Source organism: Maylandia zebra, linkage group LG3, assembly GCF_041146795.1.
Source record: "Maylandia zebra isolate NMK-2024a linkage group LG3, Mzebra_GT3a, whole genome shotgun sequence".
Classification (NCBI taxonomy): Eukaryota; Metazoa; Chordata; class Actinopteri; order Cichliformes; family Cichlidae; genus Maylandia; species Maylandia zebra.
The window spans coordinates 32,191,542-32,211,745 of NC_135169.1; the positions used below are offsets into that span (position 1 = coordinate 32,191,542).

The window sequence follows — 20,204 nt, forward strand, 5'->3', positions numbered from 1 at the left end:
ACCGGAAGGCGTTGCAGAGGGTCGTGAAAACTGCCCAGCGCATCGCCGGAGCACCACTTCCTGCCATAAAAGACATCTACAGGAAGCGGTGTCTGAAAAGGGCTGGGAAAATCATCAAAGACCCCAGTCACCCATCACATGGACTCTTCACCCTCCTGCCCTCTGGGAGGCGCCACAGGAGCCTCCGGACTAAGACCACCAGGTACCGGAACAGCTTCTTCCCCACAGCTGTCAGACTCCTGAACTCTGCCTCCTGACATCTGACCCACGTTAAACTCATGGACTGAACATACACACACCCACAATGGACAACTGTACCCTCAAACACAATAATAACATGGACTGAACCACCACTCACAACCACTAGCACTTTATATAGCCTCTGTAGAAACTATCTACACCCTCACTTATCTTAACTGCACTACTGTATAGCTCTGTGTAAATAATCATTCTGTACATTCGATAATCTTTAATCCTACAACTGTTTACAACTTGCATAGTTCCCATTTCTGTATAGCTGTATATCCCAGATTCTGTAAAGTTATTTATTTCATATTCTGTATAGTTTTTCATATTTATATCCTGTTCATATCCTGTACATAGCTTGTACTCACTACAGCCTGTACATACTTATAGTTATAGAATATTCACAACATACTTCATACCGTGTACATTATAACATACCATAATAGACCCATTTCTGTAATATACTCACATATCTATATTATTGGTAATATATATTGTAATATATCTATATCACTAAAGCACTTCTGGATGGATGCAAACTGCATTTCGTTGCCCTGTACCTGTGCATGTGCAATGACAATAAAGTTGAATTCTATTCTAATTCTATTCTATTCTAAAGGCAGCGACTCACCTCACAGCACCAAACTCATTCTCACAAAGAAAAGGTGGATAGACTGACAATGCTGGTGAAATTAGCAGAAGCTGCTTAGAATTGTGCTGATAAGAGGTGAAAAGGCTAAAAACTTTGCAGAAAAGAGGTGAATCAGAAGAATTTCTGCTGAAAAGAGTTTTTTCTGAAAACAGCTGAGATTTGTGCTAATAAGAGGTGAAAAGGCTAAAAACTTTGCAGAAAAGAGGTGAATCAGAAGAATTTCTGCTGAAAAGAGTTTTTTCTGAAAACAGCTGAGATTTGTGCTAATAAGAGGTGAAAAGGCTGAAAGTTTTTCAGAAGAGGTGAATAAGCAGAATTTGGACATAAAAGAGGTGAAAATTCTGCTAAAAAGAGTTCAATCAGCAGAATTTCTGCTGAAAAGAGTTTTTTCTGAAAACAGCAGAAAAAACTGAAAATTTTGCTGAAAAGAGTTCAATCAGCAGGATTTCTGCTGAAAAGAGTTTTTTCTGAAAACAGCTGAGATTTGTGCTGATAAGAGGTGAAAAGGCTAAAAATTTTGCAGAAAAGAGGTGAATCAGCAGAATTCTGCTGAAAAGAGTTCAATCAGCAGAATTTCTGGAAAAGCTTAAAATTCTAATGAAAACAGCAGAAGAGGCTGAGATTTGTGCTGATAAGAGGTGAAAATGCTGAACCAATCAGAGGTACTGCTTCTGTCTGCTTCATCAGGCTGTGTACTTGTATGTATTTCTGCCATGGACTGTTAACAAGAATCTGAGGTCCATATTAGAAAAGCTGGTAAAATCATAAAACTTTGCAGAATTGTAATAAATTATCAATATAAATTACAGGTCTGTGATAGTGTATAAATTTGTAGTGAAAAAAAAATGTTGAACAAGGTGGAATCGAACCCACGACCTACCAATCATGCCACCTGGAAAGGGGGCGGGCGTCTGAAAAACAGGGTGATGAGCAGTCAGAATTAGATTGCGATGAGAGGCGAAAAACGCCGTTCTTTGGAGTTACAAAACGTCGTGTATCTCAAAAACTAGGTGGGATAAAATCATAATTCTTGTACTGGGTGAATCAGCGGACTTTGGTGAACTGTGACTGCGATTTTCATAGCTCTTTGTAGCTCTTTCGTCGCGGAGATATGACGAGAGAAGACACGGCTTCATTTTCGGAGTTTGAAAAATGAGAGGAGGACAGATTTCCACCCCTCAAACAAACGTAATTTATGGCTCAACGGTAAGATGACTGCAAAAACTGCTTCGACCTTGAGTGTCAGCACTGTCTGAAGATGAATTGGCACAAGCCTCATGTCTTAACTTTGCTTTGTTAAGGAGATATGACGATTTGAAAATGCCTCTCATTAGAGAGTTCCAGCTGTGATTTTGAACAAAGTCCCCATTCACTTTCTATGGAGAGTTTTCAGACATTGTGTTGCTCTGAGGCGATTTGATAAAAATCTGTAACTTCCACAACAGTGATAGTGACATTTTCTGAAAGCCAGCAAAAATACCTACGTTTTGATGTATAATTTGTGGAAGTTGAGTGGAAATCGAGCGAGTAGCAAGAAGTTGTTTGGACATGAAGAGAAAATTCGCAAAGTTTCACTGTCCACTCTGAGTTAATTGCATAGCAACCATAGCAACGCATGTATTTTGTGAAAAATCACAAAGCTGCAACTGAAAACTTAAAGAGGCATTAAATGAAAATGGTAACAGATATGAAAAAGCTGAATCACACAGGAATAGCCCAATCATTTGAGAACGTTTTAAAGTTTGAATGGAGTTTCTAGGTGAAAGTATGAGGAAGTAGTTAAGTTTGAAAAACAAGCAAGTTTTAGCAGAATTGTGGAAGTTTTCCATTCATTTCAATGGGACAAATTAAAGGAAAAAAGCTTAATATTTTAACAAGTATAATAGTAATAAACACCAAAAGATATAGCCGGCATTAGCAGAAAGAGCAGAACAGTTTAGAGTTTGAACGGAGAAAATCGGCTGAAAACTGAGGGAGTAGTTCGAACTCAAAAAACGTACGGAAGCGACAAGAATAAAGGATAAAGAGAAAGAGGAACTCAATAGTGTGGATGCCCACTGAGGGCATCCACACAATTAAATGCAGAGAGGTGTATAACACAGTGACTGAGAAAGGTGACTGATAAAGAAACACTCAATGCATCATGGGAATTCCCCAGCAGCCAAGACCTATTGCAGCATGAGTGAGAGGATTTAGAGTGACCTGTACAGCCCTAACTGTCACGGCGGGGTGCACCGGTGTGAAGAATGAGGTAGCCCCAAGAGCAGACACGGTGGAGACAGAACTGGGTTTCCAAAATAAGGCAAGCCTTTATTGTGGCTGAAGGCATAACAAAAACACTAGGGAACACTGAAACTAAGAAGACAGAGAACACCGTGTAAACTAAAAAGGCTAAGACACTCTGTGAAGGAACTATGGAAAAAACTATAAACACAGAGTAACTAAGCAGGCTATGAAACACAGTGTCACAATAAGGGAAAATACAAGGTGAGGATAACAGACGATCTGACACTGACACAAAGACACACTGGGCTTAAATACACTGAGGAAGTCATCAAGGAATTAGAGACAGAAGGGGAACACAGCTGGGAGGAATAAGACCTAATGAGACAGGGGGAACAAAGCTAGAAACACTGACATAAGAGGGGAACAAGAACCTTCAGAGTAAAACAGGAAACAAGACACCACTAAATAAAAACGCAGACACGACACAGAGAGACAGACTAGACACTGAACTAAACCTGCAATAAACATGAGAACACAAAAACCTACGAACTAATCCCTAAACAAGAATAACCGAAACATAGAGTCATAATCATCATTATCATTATAATAAGAAAAGAATCCAAAATGCAAAAACACACCAAAACATAACTCAAAATACTGGGTCAAACTGACGGGTGCCGCTCAGGTGTGTCCTCGTCCCCCACAGCCGCGCCACAGACCACGCCCAACCACAATACTACTACTACTACTATTACTACTAATAGTTGAAATGACTCCGGAGGGTGGAGCTGAAACACTAAAAGCTTTGTAGGTTGGTGTGACTGACAGAAAGCAGACCCATGGCTGAGGATCGTTGCACCTGACACTGTGTATGGGTGCAGCAGGTCGGACAGATACTGATGGATTTGTAAATGATATGAAGAATTTTGTAAATTATTTATAATTTCAAACATTTCTTTGGGCAAAGTGTGCGGGAAACACTTCTGCTTCTGCTTATCTTTCACAATAAAAGCCCTGGACATTAGACCATGTGACTTCTATACTCCTGGAGCAATATGTACAACTCTTGATATGATAATCATAAGATAATCAGATCCTATGTCCTGCATTAAATATGTAAACAGTTTTCTGCTTTTTTGTTAGGAATACCTCGTAATTGGTAATACCTGGTGTAAGCGCCAGACGTCTGCTTTATATTTTTATTTACGATTGAGTTCATGTTTGTTTTATAATTCATAGATTCATTACATAAGTCATTTTTTCAGGATTAATAAATGTGAAAATATATGTGTTTACATAAAGTACTTTTAAGTCAGTGTTTTGGGATTGGAACCTAAAAGGGGGTACCTCTCACTTTAAGTATGTAAGTGCTAGTAGCATGAAACCCTGTGTGAGAGGGAAGGGGAGGAGCATGGACAGAGAGGTTAGGAGTCTCGCTGGTGGTGTAATTGGGTGTGCGCAGGATAACACATATTGTGTTATAACACACACTTTGTTATCCTGCTAGAAACTCTATCAAAGACGCAGCACTCTTGTGTTGGTAATTTCAAAAAAGTCCTGTTTAAACTGAAGCAGCTGCTTACTTTTGAGATTTTAAAGGCAATGTTTCATTGGATTTTTTTTTTTTCATGTTGTTGTTGTGCTGGTTGCACCTTTCCCTCTTTGTATGTTCCTGTTTGTCTAATATTTCCTCTGGCTCCTTACAATTAAAACATTATTTAGTCGTTATAATAAAGTGAAAAGATGTAACTTATTCAACAACTTAAAGATTTATTGAGTCGGAGTCACTGTTGTACATTTCAGAATCAAAGAGACAAACATGGTACGAATATACATTAAATTCACCTGTGAAAATGTTAAAATAGCACAAATAAATTAATGTTTGTGTTACATACTTTACAAAAATAAATATATATAGATGCAGATATATAAATGTGCATATGCTTAGTAATCACAACTTAAGCCTGAAGATAGGCTGAGGAATTAAATGCATTTATATTTTGTGATGAGAACGAGAGCTGTGCTGCTCCTTCTTCTTAATACACACATGTTGTAACAGCACTAAACATGCAAAGTGCATCATGATGATTCTGGCACTGCAGCCGATGCTGTCGTTGTTTGAGGGCTGACTGTCGTATTTTTCATCTGATTCCTGTGAAAACAACATATCAGAGAGATGAGGCTGGGTTGCAAAAAAAAAATCACAACTTTTAAAGCTTTAACAACAAAATCAACCAACTTTTTTGTCTTATTTACTTTCTGAATAAAAAAAGGATCTTGATTTGGAAAAAACTGCTTCTGTAAAACCATCAGTATTTTTAATCACTGATGTGCAGAGCCTCACTCTGATGCCCCAAAGTGACTGTTGATGTTCCTGTTTTAACTTCACTGACTTCCTCTCTAACATTTAACTCACATTAAGTTGAACACCAGTGAATGATAGAAAAAACATCTGTGTGACTTACAGTTTTTCTAGCAGCATTAGGGTGAATTTAGACTGAGGATCGAGACACCGTTCACTCCCATCCTTCAGTGTGACTCTGTAACATGTAAAGAAAGCTTTGATATAAAAACACTTTATAAACAATCCTTATTAATGACTGAGCTCTTATTAATAATGTGCTCCTGTCACTGTGGGCACTTACATGACTTCTCTCCTGTTGCAGTATTGACGAGGCTCATGAACCGTAACTTCAGTGATGGGACCTCTTACAGACTTACTGGTCTTCAAACACCGGCACCTTGGAATAACTGGAAAAGGTAGAAAGTGATAATTAATGTTAAACTGCTGCAGTTTCATATTTTACTTAAACATAAATACATTTAGATTGATTCATTGTCACGATTTAGCTCCTCTCAAACTGCACAAATACACCGAGGTTTTCCATAATCTGATAAAACACACTTACTTAATGAAGTGCAAAGGGCCATGCAGGCCAGGAGAACGATGCACTGGATGGCAACACTTGTCTTCATCTTAAAGCTTTTCAAGTATTGAGTGGAGGATCTACTGAAGGCTCAGTCTTCAACTGATTTGTTCTTCTCAGATATGAAGGATCTCTGCTGCTGTGCGTCTCCTTCACTTCTCGAGCTGCCTGAGTGTGCAGGGCTGTGAGGTTTATCATCTCTGAACTTCTTATATACACTTACAGCTACGTGGACTCTGGCCAAGGATGTCTTCCTAAGAAGTGGCTGAAAAAAATACTTTCCGATGTCTGTCCTCCCACAGTGGAAATCCTGCTGTCGCAATCCTTTGGCATTTAAACTTTATACGTTCACTTACTCGCAAAGATTTCCTGTGCCACTGGTTGATGTTGAGACCTGCCTGCCTTCAGGTGTCGTTTGTATTTGTTGAAATTGATGTCACAGTTCACTTGTTTTGGACTCACTCCAATCACTCACATGTGAGTTTTGCTGATAAAGGATATTTTGTATCTCTGATCTACTTACAGAGGTGAAATGCAATAAAGTCTTTATATGATCAGTCTAATATTAATAATTTAGACAGCTCAAATTATGATATGATATGATATGACTAATATTTTACTGTTTCTGATGCACTCTGCTTAAAGTTTACTTACACTTCTCTTTATGACAAAAGTGTTTGAACAATTTCCAATAAATAAAATAAAGAAATAAAATGATAAAAAGAAAGAAAATGGGAAGTTCCTTTAAACACAGCTGAAAAGATCATTTTCTATTCATTGTTTGCAGATGTGCATGTATATCATTGCATTTAGTAAATGCAGTAAATCTGTAAGGGTGTGGGAATGCAAGAAAAAACGTCTCCATCACTTTTAAAAATACTGAAATTCTCAGATTAATAAGGTCACCAATCACAGCAGAAACCAAGGCAGACTTCGTCATTAAGAATGTTTCACACTCGCTTCTCCACTCCTTCAACGTGCTTCCACTGGACAGGTATATTCAGGTATTTTGACAGATACCTTGCATGAAGACATGTAGCCTATTTGGACGCCTCTGAAATGTATGAAATAGTAGCAGTAGCAATGTAGTAAAGGGACTGGTGCTGGTGTGTGTGCTTATTACAACTCAGTCTTTTTTTTTGTGAAGAGGGGAGCGAGTTCAGCCTCTTGTCAGTCTGGTGGGTGAGGCTGTTTCTCCTTCAGTTTCCTGCCCTCAGCGAGAAAACACCAGACGATGTTGTGTGAATGATATGGGAAGTCAGTCACAGTCAGCTAGTCCCTGGGCTAGATGGGTTTTAGATCTAATCTTATTCTTGTGATGAAATCAGTGTGAGTCATGCTCAATTCCAGCACTTGCAGACATTAGCAGCTACACTGGAAATAATAACAAGTCCCTATGTGTTTGTCTTATCCATCTACTGTGTTGTGACAGACATCAGCATTACTGTGGTGAATATCAGTTTTGCACATTTGGATTTGCGTATTACGCACCAGTCTACCGTTGTTTACAGCGCAGTCTCCTGCTGTTGTTTTTATATGACTTCCTACAAGAAAATCTAATTTCTGCTGTTCAATACCAGAGAAGTGTAAACTTTTTAAAATTCTGAGAAATTGCAAAACCCTTGGCTGTGTCTCTAATAAAACCTCTGTAACTTTGCTCTGCTTCACTTCGGCAGCATCAGGTAATGTTCATATGTTGGTTCATGGTTTTCTTCTGTTTTTGATCTACTGCAGAGTATTTTTAAGGTTAACTGCTATAAAAAGACAAGCCAAGAAATTTCCTTCATGTTTTTCTGTGTTTCATCCTCTGTTACTTTGACAGAATGGCATCTGCTGTGATGTTTACACCTCTGATGAAGTCTCACAACTGTCAGTACTGATAAATGAAGAATTACAACATTTCTGTCTGAATCAAAATTGAATCGTAATGGAATCGGTTCTAGAAATCCCAGCCCAATTGGTTATGCTGCAAGAGGTCTAGGCTGCTGGGTGCTTTCTATGATGCACTGAGTGCTACTTCTTCACTTTTTATTGTATTTAGTCACTAGTTATTATTAGTCTGTGGCTCTCTTTCACAGCGTGTCTTTGTCCTGTCTTCCTCCTCTGAGCCTGCTTCTGTCAGAGGTTTCTTTCTGTTAAAAGGGAGTTTTTCCTTCCCACTGTCACCAAGTACTTGCTCATAGGTGGTTATCTGATTGTTGGAGTTTTCTCTTTACCCTTACATTACAATATAAAGCACTTTGTTGCCAATGTTTTTGGTGCTTGCTGGTAAATAAAATTGAATTGAATGAATTTTCTAGTATTTTATTAATCTGTCACTGGGCACTAACTAGCCTAAATATGTATCCTTTCAGTGTAACTCTGCAGCTGAGAAACGCAGCTTTTTACTTCAGTAGCCTATATCAACATATTTGCATGTGACCCTCGAGGATGGTGCTGGAAAGTATCCAAGTAGAGCTTCCAGTTAAAGTTCAGCATCTGTGCAACATTTTCAGAACCAAATATCCAGATGTCGACATTTACTTCAGGAGAGTTTCACCACAAAGTGTTCGTTTAAATGGTTTTAGTGATGTCTTTACTGTACATGTGATGACCACTGGTTTTCTAGATTTCTATTTTCTGTCTATTGCTAACTAAAATATATGTTGGGTGAAATATAATCTTAATAAAATGTATCAACACATAACTGATTGGAGAGTTTGTATTTTAGATTTAAACCTTGACCGAGGGTCCCCCTGTAAAGGTCTCATTCACTCCTGGCAGAAACCCACGACAGGCTCAGCTCCCAGTTCCCAAACCTCAGATAACTTTTTCACATCTGGAGTTTGGAAATGTGTTATTATTATTATTATTCCCATGTTCAACTCCTTACAGGAAGCAGTGACTTAAACACAAAATCAAGGCTAATAAATTTAGTCTTGGCACAAAACAGTTTTCACCAGCTAAATGTGAAAGAGTGATGTTTTATCCCCTCACTTCTTACAAGATTAATGGTTATGTCTTCAGAACCCGACACACCTTTTCATGCAGGATTCAGATTCAGTGATCTCGAGTTCATGATGAAGCTGTTTGAGTCACACATGTGTATCATGTTCTTGCATCGTGTTTAAGCGAAATTTTTAAAGCAAACTGCAAAATTATCATAGTAAACAGTTCACAGTGTTGACACTGAACACTGACGATCAAGCCTCATTTTTAGAGAGCAAAATGTTCTTAAAATCTCAGAATTGGTTGTTTTAGATATGAAAGAGGAGATTGTGTCACTATGTGCAAGGTTAAGGACCCAGATACTGGACTCAAAGGCAAGAAAGTGAAGCAAACAGAAAACAACCTTTATTTCAGTCGCTGAGAATCCAAAAATATACACGTTATAAAAATAATCCAGAACAGACCAACGATGAAATGAAATAAAACACAAAACACAAAGGCTGCACTCGAGGGAAGGAAAACAGAGGGGTGAACTATGAAGCGAGCTCAAGTGGATCTCTCATATCAGCTGGTTTGGAGAGCTTTGGTTTAAAATCAGCTGGAGGAGCCACTCTTGATGATAAGTGCATTAAAAAAAAGATTAAAAAATCCCAAATACTTAAACATGTATCCAGTCCAACAGCTGAACAATGTTCACTGTTTACTGTTTCCATGTCCATCCCTTTATGACCACAGTGTACACATCTTCTGAAGGCTACTTCCTGCAGTATAATGAACCATATCTCACAACTCAAGCTGGTGTCCTGAACATGACAGTGAGATGACTGCATGTAAATGACCTCCAGAGTCACCAGATTTCAGTCCCATAGACCACGGTGGGATGTGGTGGACAAACCTGCACCGGATCTCGGCTGCTCCTTCTTCTCATTAAGTGATGTCTGGTTTCTTTTGTGTAACAGTAATAAACATGCAAAGTGCATCATAATGAGTTTGACACTGTGGCTGATGATGTGGTTGTTTGGGGGCTGACGGTCGTCTTATGCTGACTTTTCTTCTGCCTCCTGTGAAGACAGCAAATCACAGACGTGAGACCTTGAAGCTCCAGTGATAGTGAACAGATTCATAACTCATAACACTCAAGCAGTGATTTCTCTCTTAACTTCTTCACCTTCTAAATTATGAGAATGACGATCCTGAATTTTACTAGCAAAAACACGATAAAGCCGTTCAATTATTGTAGCTTGTTAATTGTTCATCCATCAGATTTGTCCTGTGACCCAGAAGCAGTTTTCATCCTGAGCTTTGAACTATTACTCTAAAACCATCAGTATTTTTAATCACTGATGTGCAGAGCCTCGCACGATGCTCCAAAGTGACTGTTGATGTTCCTGTTTTAACTTCACTGACTTTCTCTCTAACATTTAACTCACATTAATTTGAATAACAGTGAATGAAAGAAAAAAAAAACATCTGTGTGACTTACAGTTTTTCTAGCAGCATTATGGTGAATTTAGACTGAGGATCGAGACACCGTTCACTCCCATCCTTCAGTGTGACTCTGTAACATGTAAAGAAAACTTTGATATAAAACCTCTTTATAAACAATCCTTATTAATGACTGAGCTCTTATTAATAATGTGCTCCTGTCACTGTGGGCACTTACATGACTTCTCTCCTGTTGCAGTATGGACAAGGCTCATGAACCGTAACTTCAGTGATGGGACCTCTTACAGACTTACTGGGCTTCAAACACCGGCACCTTGGAATAACTGGAAAAGGTAGAAAGTGATAATTAATGTTAAACTGCTGCAGTTTCATATTTTACTTAAACATAAATATATTTAGATTGATTTGTTTTCATAATTCAGCTCCTCTCAAGATGCACAGATACACCAAAGTTTTCCATAAAAACACACTTACCATGTGAAGTGCAAAGGGCCATGCAGGCCAGGAGAACGATGCACTGGATGGCAACACTTGTCTTCATCTTAAAGCTTTTCAAGTATTGAGTGGAGGATCTACTGAAGGCTCAGTCTTCAACTGATTTGTTCTTCTCAGATATGAAGGATCTCTGCTGCTGTGCGTCTCCTTCACTTCTCGAGCTGCCTGAGTGTGCAGGACTGTGAGGTTCATCATCTCTGAACTCCTTATATACACCCACAGCTGGGTGGACTCTGGCCAAGGATGTCTTCCTAAGAAGTGACTGCAAAAAATCTGTTTCCTGTCCTCTCACAGTAGAAATCCAGTGGCTGTGTTGTACTTTCAATTCCTGTTAACAGCTCCTCATTGCGTCACATTTGAGTTTACAAATATTCAATTCCAAGGAAAGTTGTTCAAACGTGACCTTCAGCGAGACCATACAGCTGTGTTGCAGTGGACCTTGAAGGCTGGAGGGACAGGTTGTCAAGATCTTCCTTTATCTGGGCTCTGGGACTTAATACCATCTGTACTTCACATGCAGAGTTGGTCTACAAGAAGACCAAACAGAGTATATTTCTAAAGTTCAGTCTCTCAGGCTGGAAGTTGTAATGAATCCTATGTGCAAGTTCACCAAGGAAGATCTGTAATCAGTGATCTGCCTGCTTTCGTAGGTGTTCGGCTGCTAGTCTGTCCTCTACAACACTTCCACTTTACCACACTGCTGACATCACAGCTCTAGTACAATCATCTTCTTGACCAACTTCTTCGAGCCAGTCAGCTCCCGTTCAGCGTACTTTATATCTCAGCTCTCTTGTGTTATTCTGCCTTTCTGACTCTCATTCACTCAGCCCACCTACTTCCCATCTCTCTCTTCATGCTGGTCACTCAGAGCTCCATCCAAGCCTCCTTCTTCACCACCTGCGTCTAGACTAATTCCTGTCAGTGCTGAGGTTTTGTTCTTGTATGATGGGTTCATATTTGGGACCTGAATTACCTGCTGAAGGGGGATTCTGGGATTCAAATAAAAGCTCTGGATATTTTGAGTAACTTTCCAGCACTATTGCTGGCTTGGAGCCAACAGTACTACTCTGGAGTTCATGTGAGTAATGACGAGTAACACCGGCAACTGGCTCAAAACCAGGTATAGTGACAGCATTGACCTCTGTTATCTCAAGAGCAGAGTGAGATATTTCCCTTCTGGCAGACACCCAGCACATTCCTCTGCAATCACACAGCTAACCATGCAGGTCGAGTCTTTATACAGTCACTGTTTGGCAGAGGTAAGTGAACAGTATTGAAACTATATGATAATGTTTTTTGTTGTTTTGTTTTGTTTTAATTTGGCCCTCTTCCGAGATAATAAACACAAACTATTCAGTTAGACAAAAAGTACATTCATCTTGTCTGCAGAAAAAGCTGACACCATCTTTTAGGCGTTAGTTCAAAATTTTTTACTTCCTTTTAGTGAGGAATGGCAGTTCTGCAGATATGGGATGAAAGTGTTTCATCATATGCAAAATAAACAATGAGTTACAAGAGGGCCTGAAAAAGTTACAACAGAAAACAAAGTTCAAAGGAATTTTACAAAAATGCACAAAAAATGGTCAAACTCTGGAGCTGCATATGCTTAACCACAACAAGTCCACTCAGAAATGCCATCCATTCATTATCCTCCACTTAATGTTGTCAGGGTTGCAGGCGGGGTGGGGTGGTTGGAGCCTATCCCAGAAATGCTTCACTACAAATGAAATTACACAATTTAAACGTGATCATATTTTGTTTTGCAAAGTGTGTAAGTGTATAAAGCTTTTTAAAAAAACAAGCAAGTCTGTGAAATGGTTGCATTAGTTGCATAAAACAGTCATAATTTAGATATTTCAGGTTTATCATCTTTTTAGTTGCAGTCCAGGAATTATAAAGGGGACTTCTTTGTAAACTTTTATTTACAGATTTCTTCCCACACAACCACCTCTGTGGTTTACAGAGAAAGGGCAGAAAAAGAAGAAATTTCCAGTGAGTGGGAGTTCTGATGCTAGAAAACGACCAGAGTGCTTCAAGCTGATATGAAGAAAACAGGAAGTCCAAAGCAAGAGTGGGCTCAGTACTAGAGAGGTGTACCTAATAAAATGGCCAGTGAGTGTCCTACATAACGCTGATCTTGATCTCTAATTTGTACAAATTACAGAAGAAAGAAACTTTTTCCCTTTTAAGCATATCTGTGTTTTTACACATGCTTACATCCAATCTGCTGTCTTGATCTACTGTGAGCGATGCTGTAACACATCACCGCTCATGAATCAATCTCTTTCACAGCTCAGAGATAAAAGCAAAGCAGTTTAATGACTTGGAACCTTTTTTTCTTTCAGTTGATGCTCATAGTTTGAAGTGAAACCAGGTTTAATGCCAAACATATTGATATTTAGATTCGGCCTCTCCTTTTGTTTTGTTTGTTTTTGTTCTCTTTTTGCTGACTGTGTCTTAAGTGGTGGTAAACTGGTGAGTTGTTAGTTATAATAAAGTGAAAAGATGTAATTTTTTTTAACAAACGCCAGATTTATTATTTATTTTGAGGAACTTTTCAGCATTAAAAATAAACATGGTACATAAACATGCTGTATCCACAAAAGTTCACTTCTTTAATTGTTTACAAACCCTTTAATAATAGATAAATTACACATTAACCTATAACCACTGCTCACATTTATCACACACATCACGTCTGCATGTGCACTGAATAAGAGCACTGCTGTCTGACACAAAACTCAAAAAACATACTTTAAAAAAAAAAAATGCTTATTAATCAGAAATTCAATCAGAAGACAGGCTGAATGATAAGATTTCCAACGCCCGTCCCTGATTGTCTCCGGAAAAAAATGACTGAGAACTTGGATAATAAATATTTTACATCTGATATTAAATCTGTTTACAACTTGCTGTCAGTTGTAGCTGTCACTGTCTACTTTGCATTTATATTTTGTGATGAGAACCCGAGCTGTGCTGCTCCTTCTTGATCGACACATGTTGTACCAGCGCTAAACATGCAAAGTGGATCATGATGATTCTGGCACTGCGGCTGGTGATGTGGTTGTTTGAGGGCTGATGGTCGTATTTTTCATCTGATTCCTGCAAAGACAACGTATCACAGAGATGAGACCTTGAAGCTCCAGTGGTAGTGAAGAGATCAAGTCATGCATTTTTACCCTGAGCTTTAAACTGCTGCTCTACAACCATCAGTAAAACCATCAGTGTTGTGTTACCATACAAGAGAAACTCTAACCCACACAATTTCCTTAGGGTTTAATAAAGTATGCTGATTCTGATTTTTAATCACTGATGTGCAGAGCCTCGCACTGATGCTCCAAAGTGAGTTGATGTTCCTGTTTTAACTTCACTGACTTCCTCTCTAACATTTAACTCACATTTAGCTGAATAACAGCGAATGAAAGAAAAAAAAACATCTGTGTGACTTACAGTTTTTCTAGCAGCATTATGGTGAATTTAGACTGAGGATCGAGACACCGTTCACTCCCATCCTTCAGTGTGACACTGTAACATGTAAAGAAAGCTTTGATTTAAAACCACTTTATAAACAATCCTTATTAATGACTGAGCTCTTATTAATAATGTGCTCCTGTCACTGTGGGCACTTACATGACTTCTCTCCTGTTGCAGTATGGACGAGGCTCATCCACCTTAACTTCAGTGATGGGACCTCTTACAGACTTACTGGTGTTCAAACACCGGCACCTTGGAATAACTGGAAAAGGTAGAAAGTGATAATTAAGGTTAAACTGCTGCAGTTTCATATTTTACTTAAACATAAATATATCTAAATTGATTTGTTAGCATAACTTAGCTTCTCTCAAACTGCACAAATACAACAAAGTTTTCCATAATCTGATGAAACACACTTACCATGTGAAGTGCAAAGGGCCATGCAGGCCAGGAGAACGATACACTGGATGGCAACACTTGTCTTCATCTTAAAGCTTTTAAATTATTGAGTGGAGGATCTACTGAAGGCTCAGTCTTCAACTGATTTGTTCTTCTCAGATATGAAGGATCTCTGCTGCTGTGCGTCTCCTTCACTTCTCGAGCTGCCTGAGTGTGCAGGACTGTGAGGTTCATCATCTCTGAACCTCCTTATATACACTCACAGGTACGTGGACCCCGGCCAAGGATGTCTTCCTAAGAAGTGGCTGCAATAAAAAAAATTTTTTTTGATTTGCGTTCTCCCACACTGTAAATCCTGCTGTCGCAATTCTTTGGCATTTAAACTTTCTACATTCACCTAATTGTAAGGACTTTGTCTGTGACTTCTTTATGTTGAGACATGCCTGCCTTCAGGTGTCGCTTGTATTCGCTGAAACTGACGTCAGACTTCTCTTTTCATGTTTGAACTAACTCCAGTCACTAATGTGTGAGTCTTGAGAATAAATGAACTTCTATGTTGCTGAGCTACTTCCAGAGAAGTGAAATCTCTCTCAACGATCAGTCTAATATCAACAGTTTGGACAGCAGAAGCGCTGATGCCTAATCTTTTACTCTTTCTGTTGCACTCTCCTCAAAGTTTACTTACAGTTCTCCTTACGATAAACAGCATTTGTCTTTTCCTGAGATTTACAGTAAATAAAAAGAAAGGGAATGTTAGAGCATAACATGTCCTCCTTAGAACTCTACTAAAAAGGCATTTTTTTCATCCATTCTTTGGAGATGTACTTGTGTATCTTTGCATAAACACAGTAAATCTGCATTGTGTTTCTATCCTTTTGAAATCAGCGTGTTTGTAAGCAGAGTGTGCACTTTCATCATTGTAAGGATGTGATGTACTGAGTCCCCAGAGGAATATGCCTTATCTAAATATTATTTCTTTCTAAACATATTGACATAATATTTTCTTGGGGGTGTGGGGGCTCCAATCCAATTGTGAGCAATGAATTTTTCCAATGGGCCACATAAGAAACTGGGCCTTTTGTGAAGTCTGGCATTCTTCCTGGTCAGATTTGGACATCCATAGGTTGTAAAACCTGCCAGTGTATCCCATTGCAGGTTAAGCCTTAGCTAAGCATGGAGTTACCTTCAAGAACAAATCACTTCCTACTGTAGTCCCTATCACTGACTGGCACTACTGCCAGTTCCTTCATAGTCTTTTGTTATTCCTCGTACAAAGACGAGTAACTGGGCTGTGATGCAGACATCCAGAGCAAAGGCATCATTGTCTGATTTGTTTCCCGCTGAATCTCCAGAGCTCATTCTCAAATCCTGCTTTTGTCAGGGCACATTAGCACAGGAGAGTCCACCAAACACACTTTGATGACCTTTTTGCAGTTTTATGGAAAATCACAAAGTTGACTGCTCCATCCCTCCGTCTTTATATGGACTCTGCTCTAATGCAGATGCCTTTGTTGAATCGCATGGCCTCAGAATGGTACAGTCTGATCATTAACACATATTCGGTGACCCTCTTTAACACCTGAATTGTGGGATCCAAATAAAGATTCTGGTGAAAATACTGCTGGCTTTCAGTTAGAATATAGTTTTCACAGATATCTTGCATCACAGCTGGCTTTCAGTCAGCAGTACTCTGGAACTGCTATTGTGGCTCATATAAAACTAAGAATTGGATCAACACCAAGTGTTGCAACTGTAATCTCTTTCTTGCTTTCTTACTAGTGAAAAGTGAGCTTTGTCATGACTGTCACCCCCACACTGCATTCCTCTTTAGTAATCCAAGTAAACCATAAAGATTGTCTGTGATTTGCAACGATAAAGGTTTTTCCAGTAACCGGCATACTTGAAGTGCAGAGAGTTATAACTAATGTCAACCTAAAGACACATTATCTTTAACTCATACTTTGCTGTGCTGTGTTTCCTCTGGTTCCCTAGTCTTACCACTCTATCTCAGGCTGAAACAATAATAATGTTTTAGTTTGTGCTATGTTGATGAAGCATAATGCTACTGGTGAACATTCTCAGTTAGATCATTGATATAATTTATGATATTTTCAGATATTTTATAATTGAACAAACTTGTCCAGAAAGTCATTGTTTGGATGACAGTTAAGCTAAAAATATCTTCCCTGTGACTGATCCAAACAAGCCCCAACCTTCAGAGTGGTGATCCCTTTTTGCCTTGTATATTTTTCTTTTTCTACTCTCCTTTTGTTAGTATCAAGCCTAAAATCCTTGTAGGAACATAAAGAAGATTTCCAGGGATTATTTTCCCATACCAGATTTTTCACGTGGGTCAGTCATATTGCACCACACTTAATTCCAGCACTTAGACACAAAGGCAGCTACATTGGAAATAGTCCATCTCTGTCTGCCTGTGCTATGTCTACACATTTATGTGATGAACATCAATTTGGCTCACATTCAATCCAAAAAAAATACTGTTTTTTTCTTTCTTTGGAGCTGTAATCCTGTCATTTTTACAGGCTGAAATTTCCTAGGAATAATCATGAACGCATATGTGCATGAAAGAGAGAGAGAGTGTAAGACAAAGTGAAGCATGTTTGGACTCTGAAGCATCATGTGATCAAGCTGTACAAAGTCACGTTCATCTTTAGGTTGGACTATAAGCTTTGGTTTGGTTGTTTTTTTGTCTTGTGTGTGTGTGTGTGTGTGTGTGTGTGTGTGTGTGTGTGTGTGTGTGTACAGTAAAAGAGAAAAAACTGCAGCAGCCATTTGTTGTCTTTGAGTGCCTACTAGTGTCGTTTAAACTTGCCTGCAATAAATATGTTTGAGCAGACTGTGCATGATAAAACATAATGGTAAATGGCCTGCATTTGTATAGCGCTTTTCTAGTCCCTAAGGACCCCAAAGCGCTTCACACTACATTCAGTCATTCACCCATTCACACACACACTGGCGGGCGATGGCAAGCTACATTGTAGCCACAGCTGCCCTGGGGCGCACTGACAGAGGCAAGGCTGCCGGACACTGGCGCCACCGGGCCCTCTGACCAGTGTAATAGTTGTCTTTTGACAGCTGTGGTTTCTCTAGATGCTCTGTACCACAGTGTTGGTAGTTTCTGGCTGCTCCATGATGCTGTCTTTAGACGCCGTCTTCTTTGTTTTCACAGATTTCCCACTTGTAATTCATCCACCAACTATACACTCTATTGAACAGTTACCAGTGAACCAGTGAAGACAAAAATCCACCCATTTTATTTTAAAAATAAGTGGATGCAAACATCTGCAGACTTTCTAACAGTGTATGCATCATCACTCTCCCTTTTGTGTAGATGCTTAATGCGTTGCCTTGCCTTGCCATTAAAATGTAAAGTTTATTCTTGATGTAATACGCTGACTCTGAAGGAAGGCCCTAAAAAGGAAGTGAAAGTTGAAACCTCTGGTAGATTCCAAGGAAGAGGAGGTGAGATTAGGACAGAAGGAATTTCATACGGGAAAGCACATGTTTAACCAGTATCCATCTAATTGAGTGTAGCATTAACAACACACACTTTACATTTCTGAAATCTCCAGCAGCTTAAGAAGTGAAGAATAAACTTATGATCATGACTGTCATTCATTCTCAACATTCACCATACAGTGGGGCAAAAAAGTATTTAGTCAGCCACTGATTGTGCAAGTTCCCCCACTTAAAATGATGACAGAGGTCAGTAATTTGCACCAGAGGTACACTTCAACTGTGAGAGACAGAATGTGAAAAAAAAAATCCATGAATTCACATGGTAGGATTTGTAAAGAATTTATTCGTAAATCAGGGTGGAAAATAAGTATTCTGTCACCTCAAACAAGGAAAATCTCTGGCTCTCACAGACCTGTAACGTCTTCTGTAAGAAGCTTTTCTGTCCCCCACTCGTTACCTGTATGAATGGCACCTGTTTGAACTCATCATCTGTATAAAAGACACCTGTCCACAGCCTCAAACAGTCAGACTCCAAACTCCGCCATGGCCAAGACCAAAGAGCTTTCGAAGGACACCAGGAAAAGTATTGTAGACCTGCACCAGACTGGGAAGAGTGAATCTACAATAGGCAAGCAGCTTGGTGTGAAAAAATCAACTGTGGGAGCAATCATCAGAAAATGGAAGACATACAAGACCACTGATAATCTCCCACGATCTGGGGCTCCACGCAAGATCTCATCCCGTGGGGTCAAAATGATCATGAGAACGGTGAGCAAAGATCCCAGAACCACACGGGGGGACCTGGTGAATGACCTGCAGAGAGCTGGGACCAAAGTAACAAAGGTCACCATCAGTAACACACTACAACGGCAGGGAATCAAATCCCGCAGTGCCAGACGTGTTCCGCTGCTGAAGCCAGTGCATGTCCAGGCCCGTCTGAAGTTTGCCAGAGAGCACATGGATGATACAGCAGAGGATTGGGAGAATGTCATGTGGTCAGATGAAACCAAAGTAGAACTTTTTGGTATAAACTCAACTCGTCGTGTTTGGAGGACGAAGAATACTGAGTTGCATCCCAAGAACACCATACCTACTGTGAAGCATGGGGGTGGAAACATCATGCTATGGGGCTGTTTTTCTGCCAAGGGGACAGGACGACTGATCCGTGTTAAGGACAGAATGAATGGGGCCATGTATCGTGAGATTTTGAGCCAAAACCTCCTTCCATCAGTGAGAACTTTGAAGATGAAACGAGGCTGGGTCTTCCAACATGACAATGATCCAAAACACACCGCCCGGGCAACAAAGGAGTGGCTCCGTAAGAAGCATTTGAAAGTCCTGGAGTGGCCTAGCCAGTCTCCAGACCTCAACCCCATAGAAAATCTGTGGCGGGAGTTGAAAGTCCGTGTTGCTCGGCGACAACCCCAAAACATCACTGCTCTCGAGAAGATCTGCATGGAGGAATGGGCCAAAATACCAGCTACTGTGTGTGCAAACCTGGTAAAGACCTATAGTAAACGTTTGACCTCTGTTATTGCAAACAAAGGTTATGTTACAAAGTATTGAGTTGTATTTTTGTTATTGACCAAATACTTATTTTCCACCCTGATTTACGAATAAATTCTTTACAAATCCTACCATGTGGATTCATGGATTTTTTTTTTCACATTCTGTCTCTCACAGTTGAAGTGTACCTCTGGTGCAAATTACTGACCTCTGTCATCATTTTAGGTGGGGGAACTTGCACAATCGGTGGCTGACTAAATACTTTTTTGCCCCACTGTATGCTCACATTGGTTACTGCTATAATTTTGAGACACTCACATAGCATAGTCCAGACCTTCCCAAAGTGTGGGGCCCGCCCCCTGGAGGGGGGGGGGGGGGGGGGGCGCAGAGCCATTGCACGGGGGCCACGGTATGAAAAGGAAAAA

General features: G+C 39.7%; 1 protein-coding gene and 2 long non-coding RNA genes across 4 annotated transcripts; all 3 read right to left on the reverse strand.

The window, feature by feature from the left end:
- Window positions 1-4,913: 4,913 nt before the first annotated feature.
- LOC112431585 (uncharacterized) lies at window positions 4,914-11,092 on the reverse strand. Of its 2 annotated transcripts, none has more exons than XR_013097283.1 (4): window positions 10,900-11,092; window positions 10,643-10,748; window positions 10,463-10,537; window positions 4,914-5,276 (listed from the first exon to the last, which is right to left on the reverse strand). It is a non-coding gene; the product is annotated as an uncharacterized LOC112431585 (long non-coding RNA). The 2 variants fall into 2 exon arrangements; XR_013097282.1 differs by lacking the exon at window positions 4,914-5,276 and adding an exon at window positions 9,339-10,040.
- Window positions 5,497-6,362, reverse strand: LOC111501281 (uncharacterized). The gene is made up of 3 exons (XR_013097284.1): window positions 6,034-6,362; window positions 5,770-5,875; window positions 5,497-5,664 (listed from the first exon to the last, which is right to left on the reverse strand). It is a non-coding gene; the product is annotated as an uncharacterized LOC111501281 (long non-coding RNA).
- A 2,388-nt stretch (window positions 11,093-13,480) lies between the features above and the next one.
- LOC112431587 (C-X-C motif chemokine 11-1) lies at window positions 13,481-15,032 on the reverse strand. Its single transcript, XM_024800250.2, has 4 exons — window positions 14,815-15,032; window positions 14,551-14,656; window positions 14,371-14,445; window positions 13,481-14,022 (listed from the first exon to the last, which is right to left on the reverse strand). The coding sequence occupies exons 1-4, from the start codon at window positions 14,879-14,881 to the stop codon at window positions 13,950-13,952; spliced, it is 321 nt and encodes a 106-aa protein (XP_024656018.1). The 5' UTR covers window positions 14,882-15,032; the 3' UTR covers window positions 13,481-13,949.
- Window positions 15,033-20,204: the final 5,172 nt, after the last annotated feature.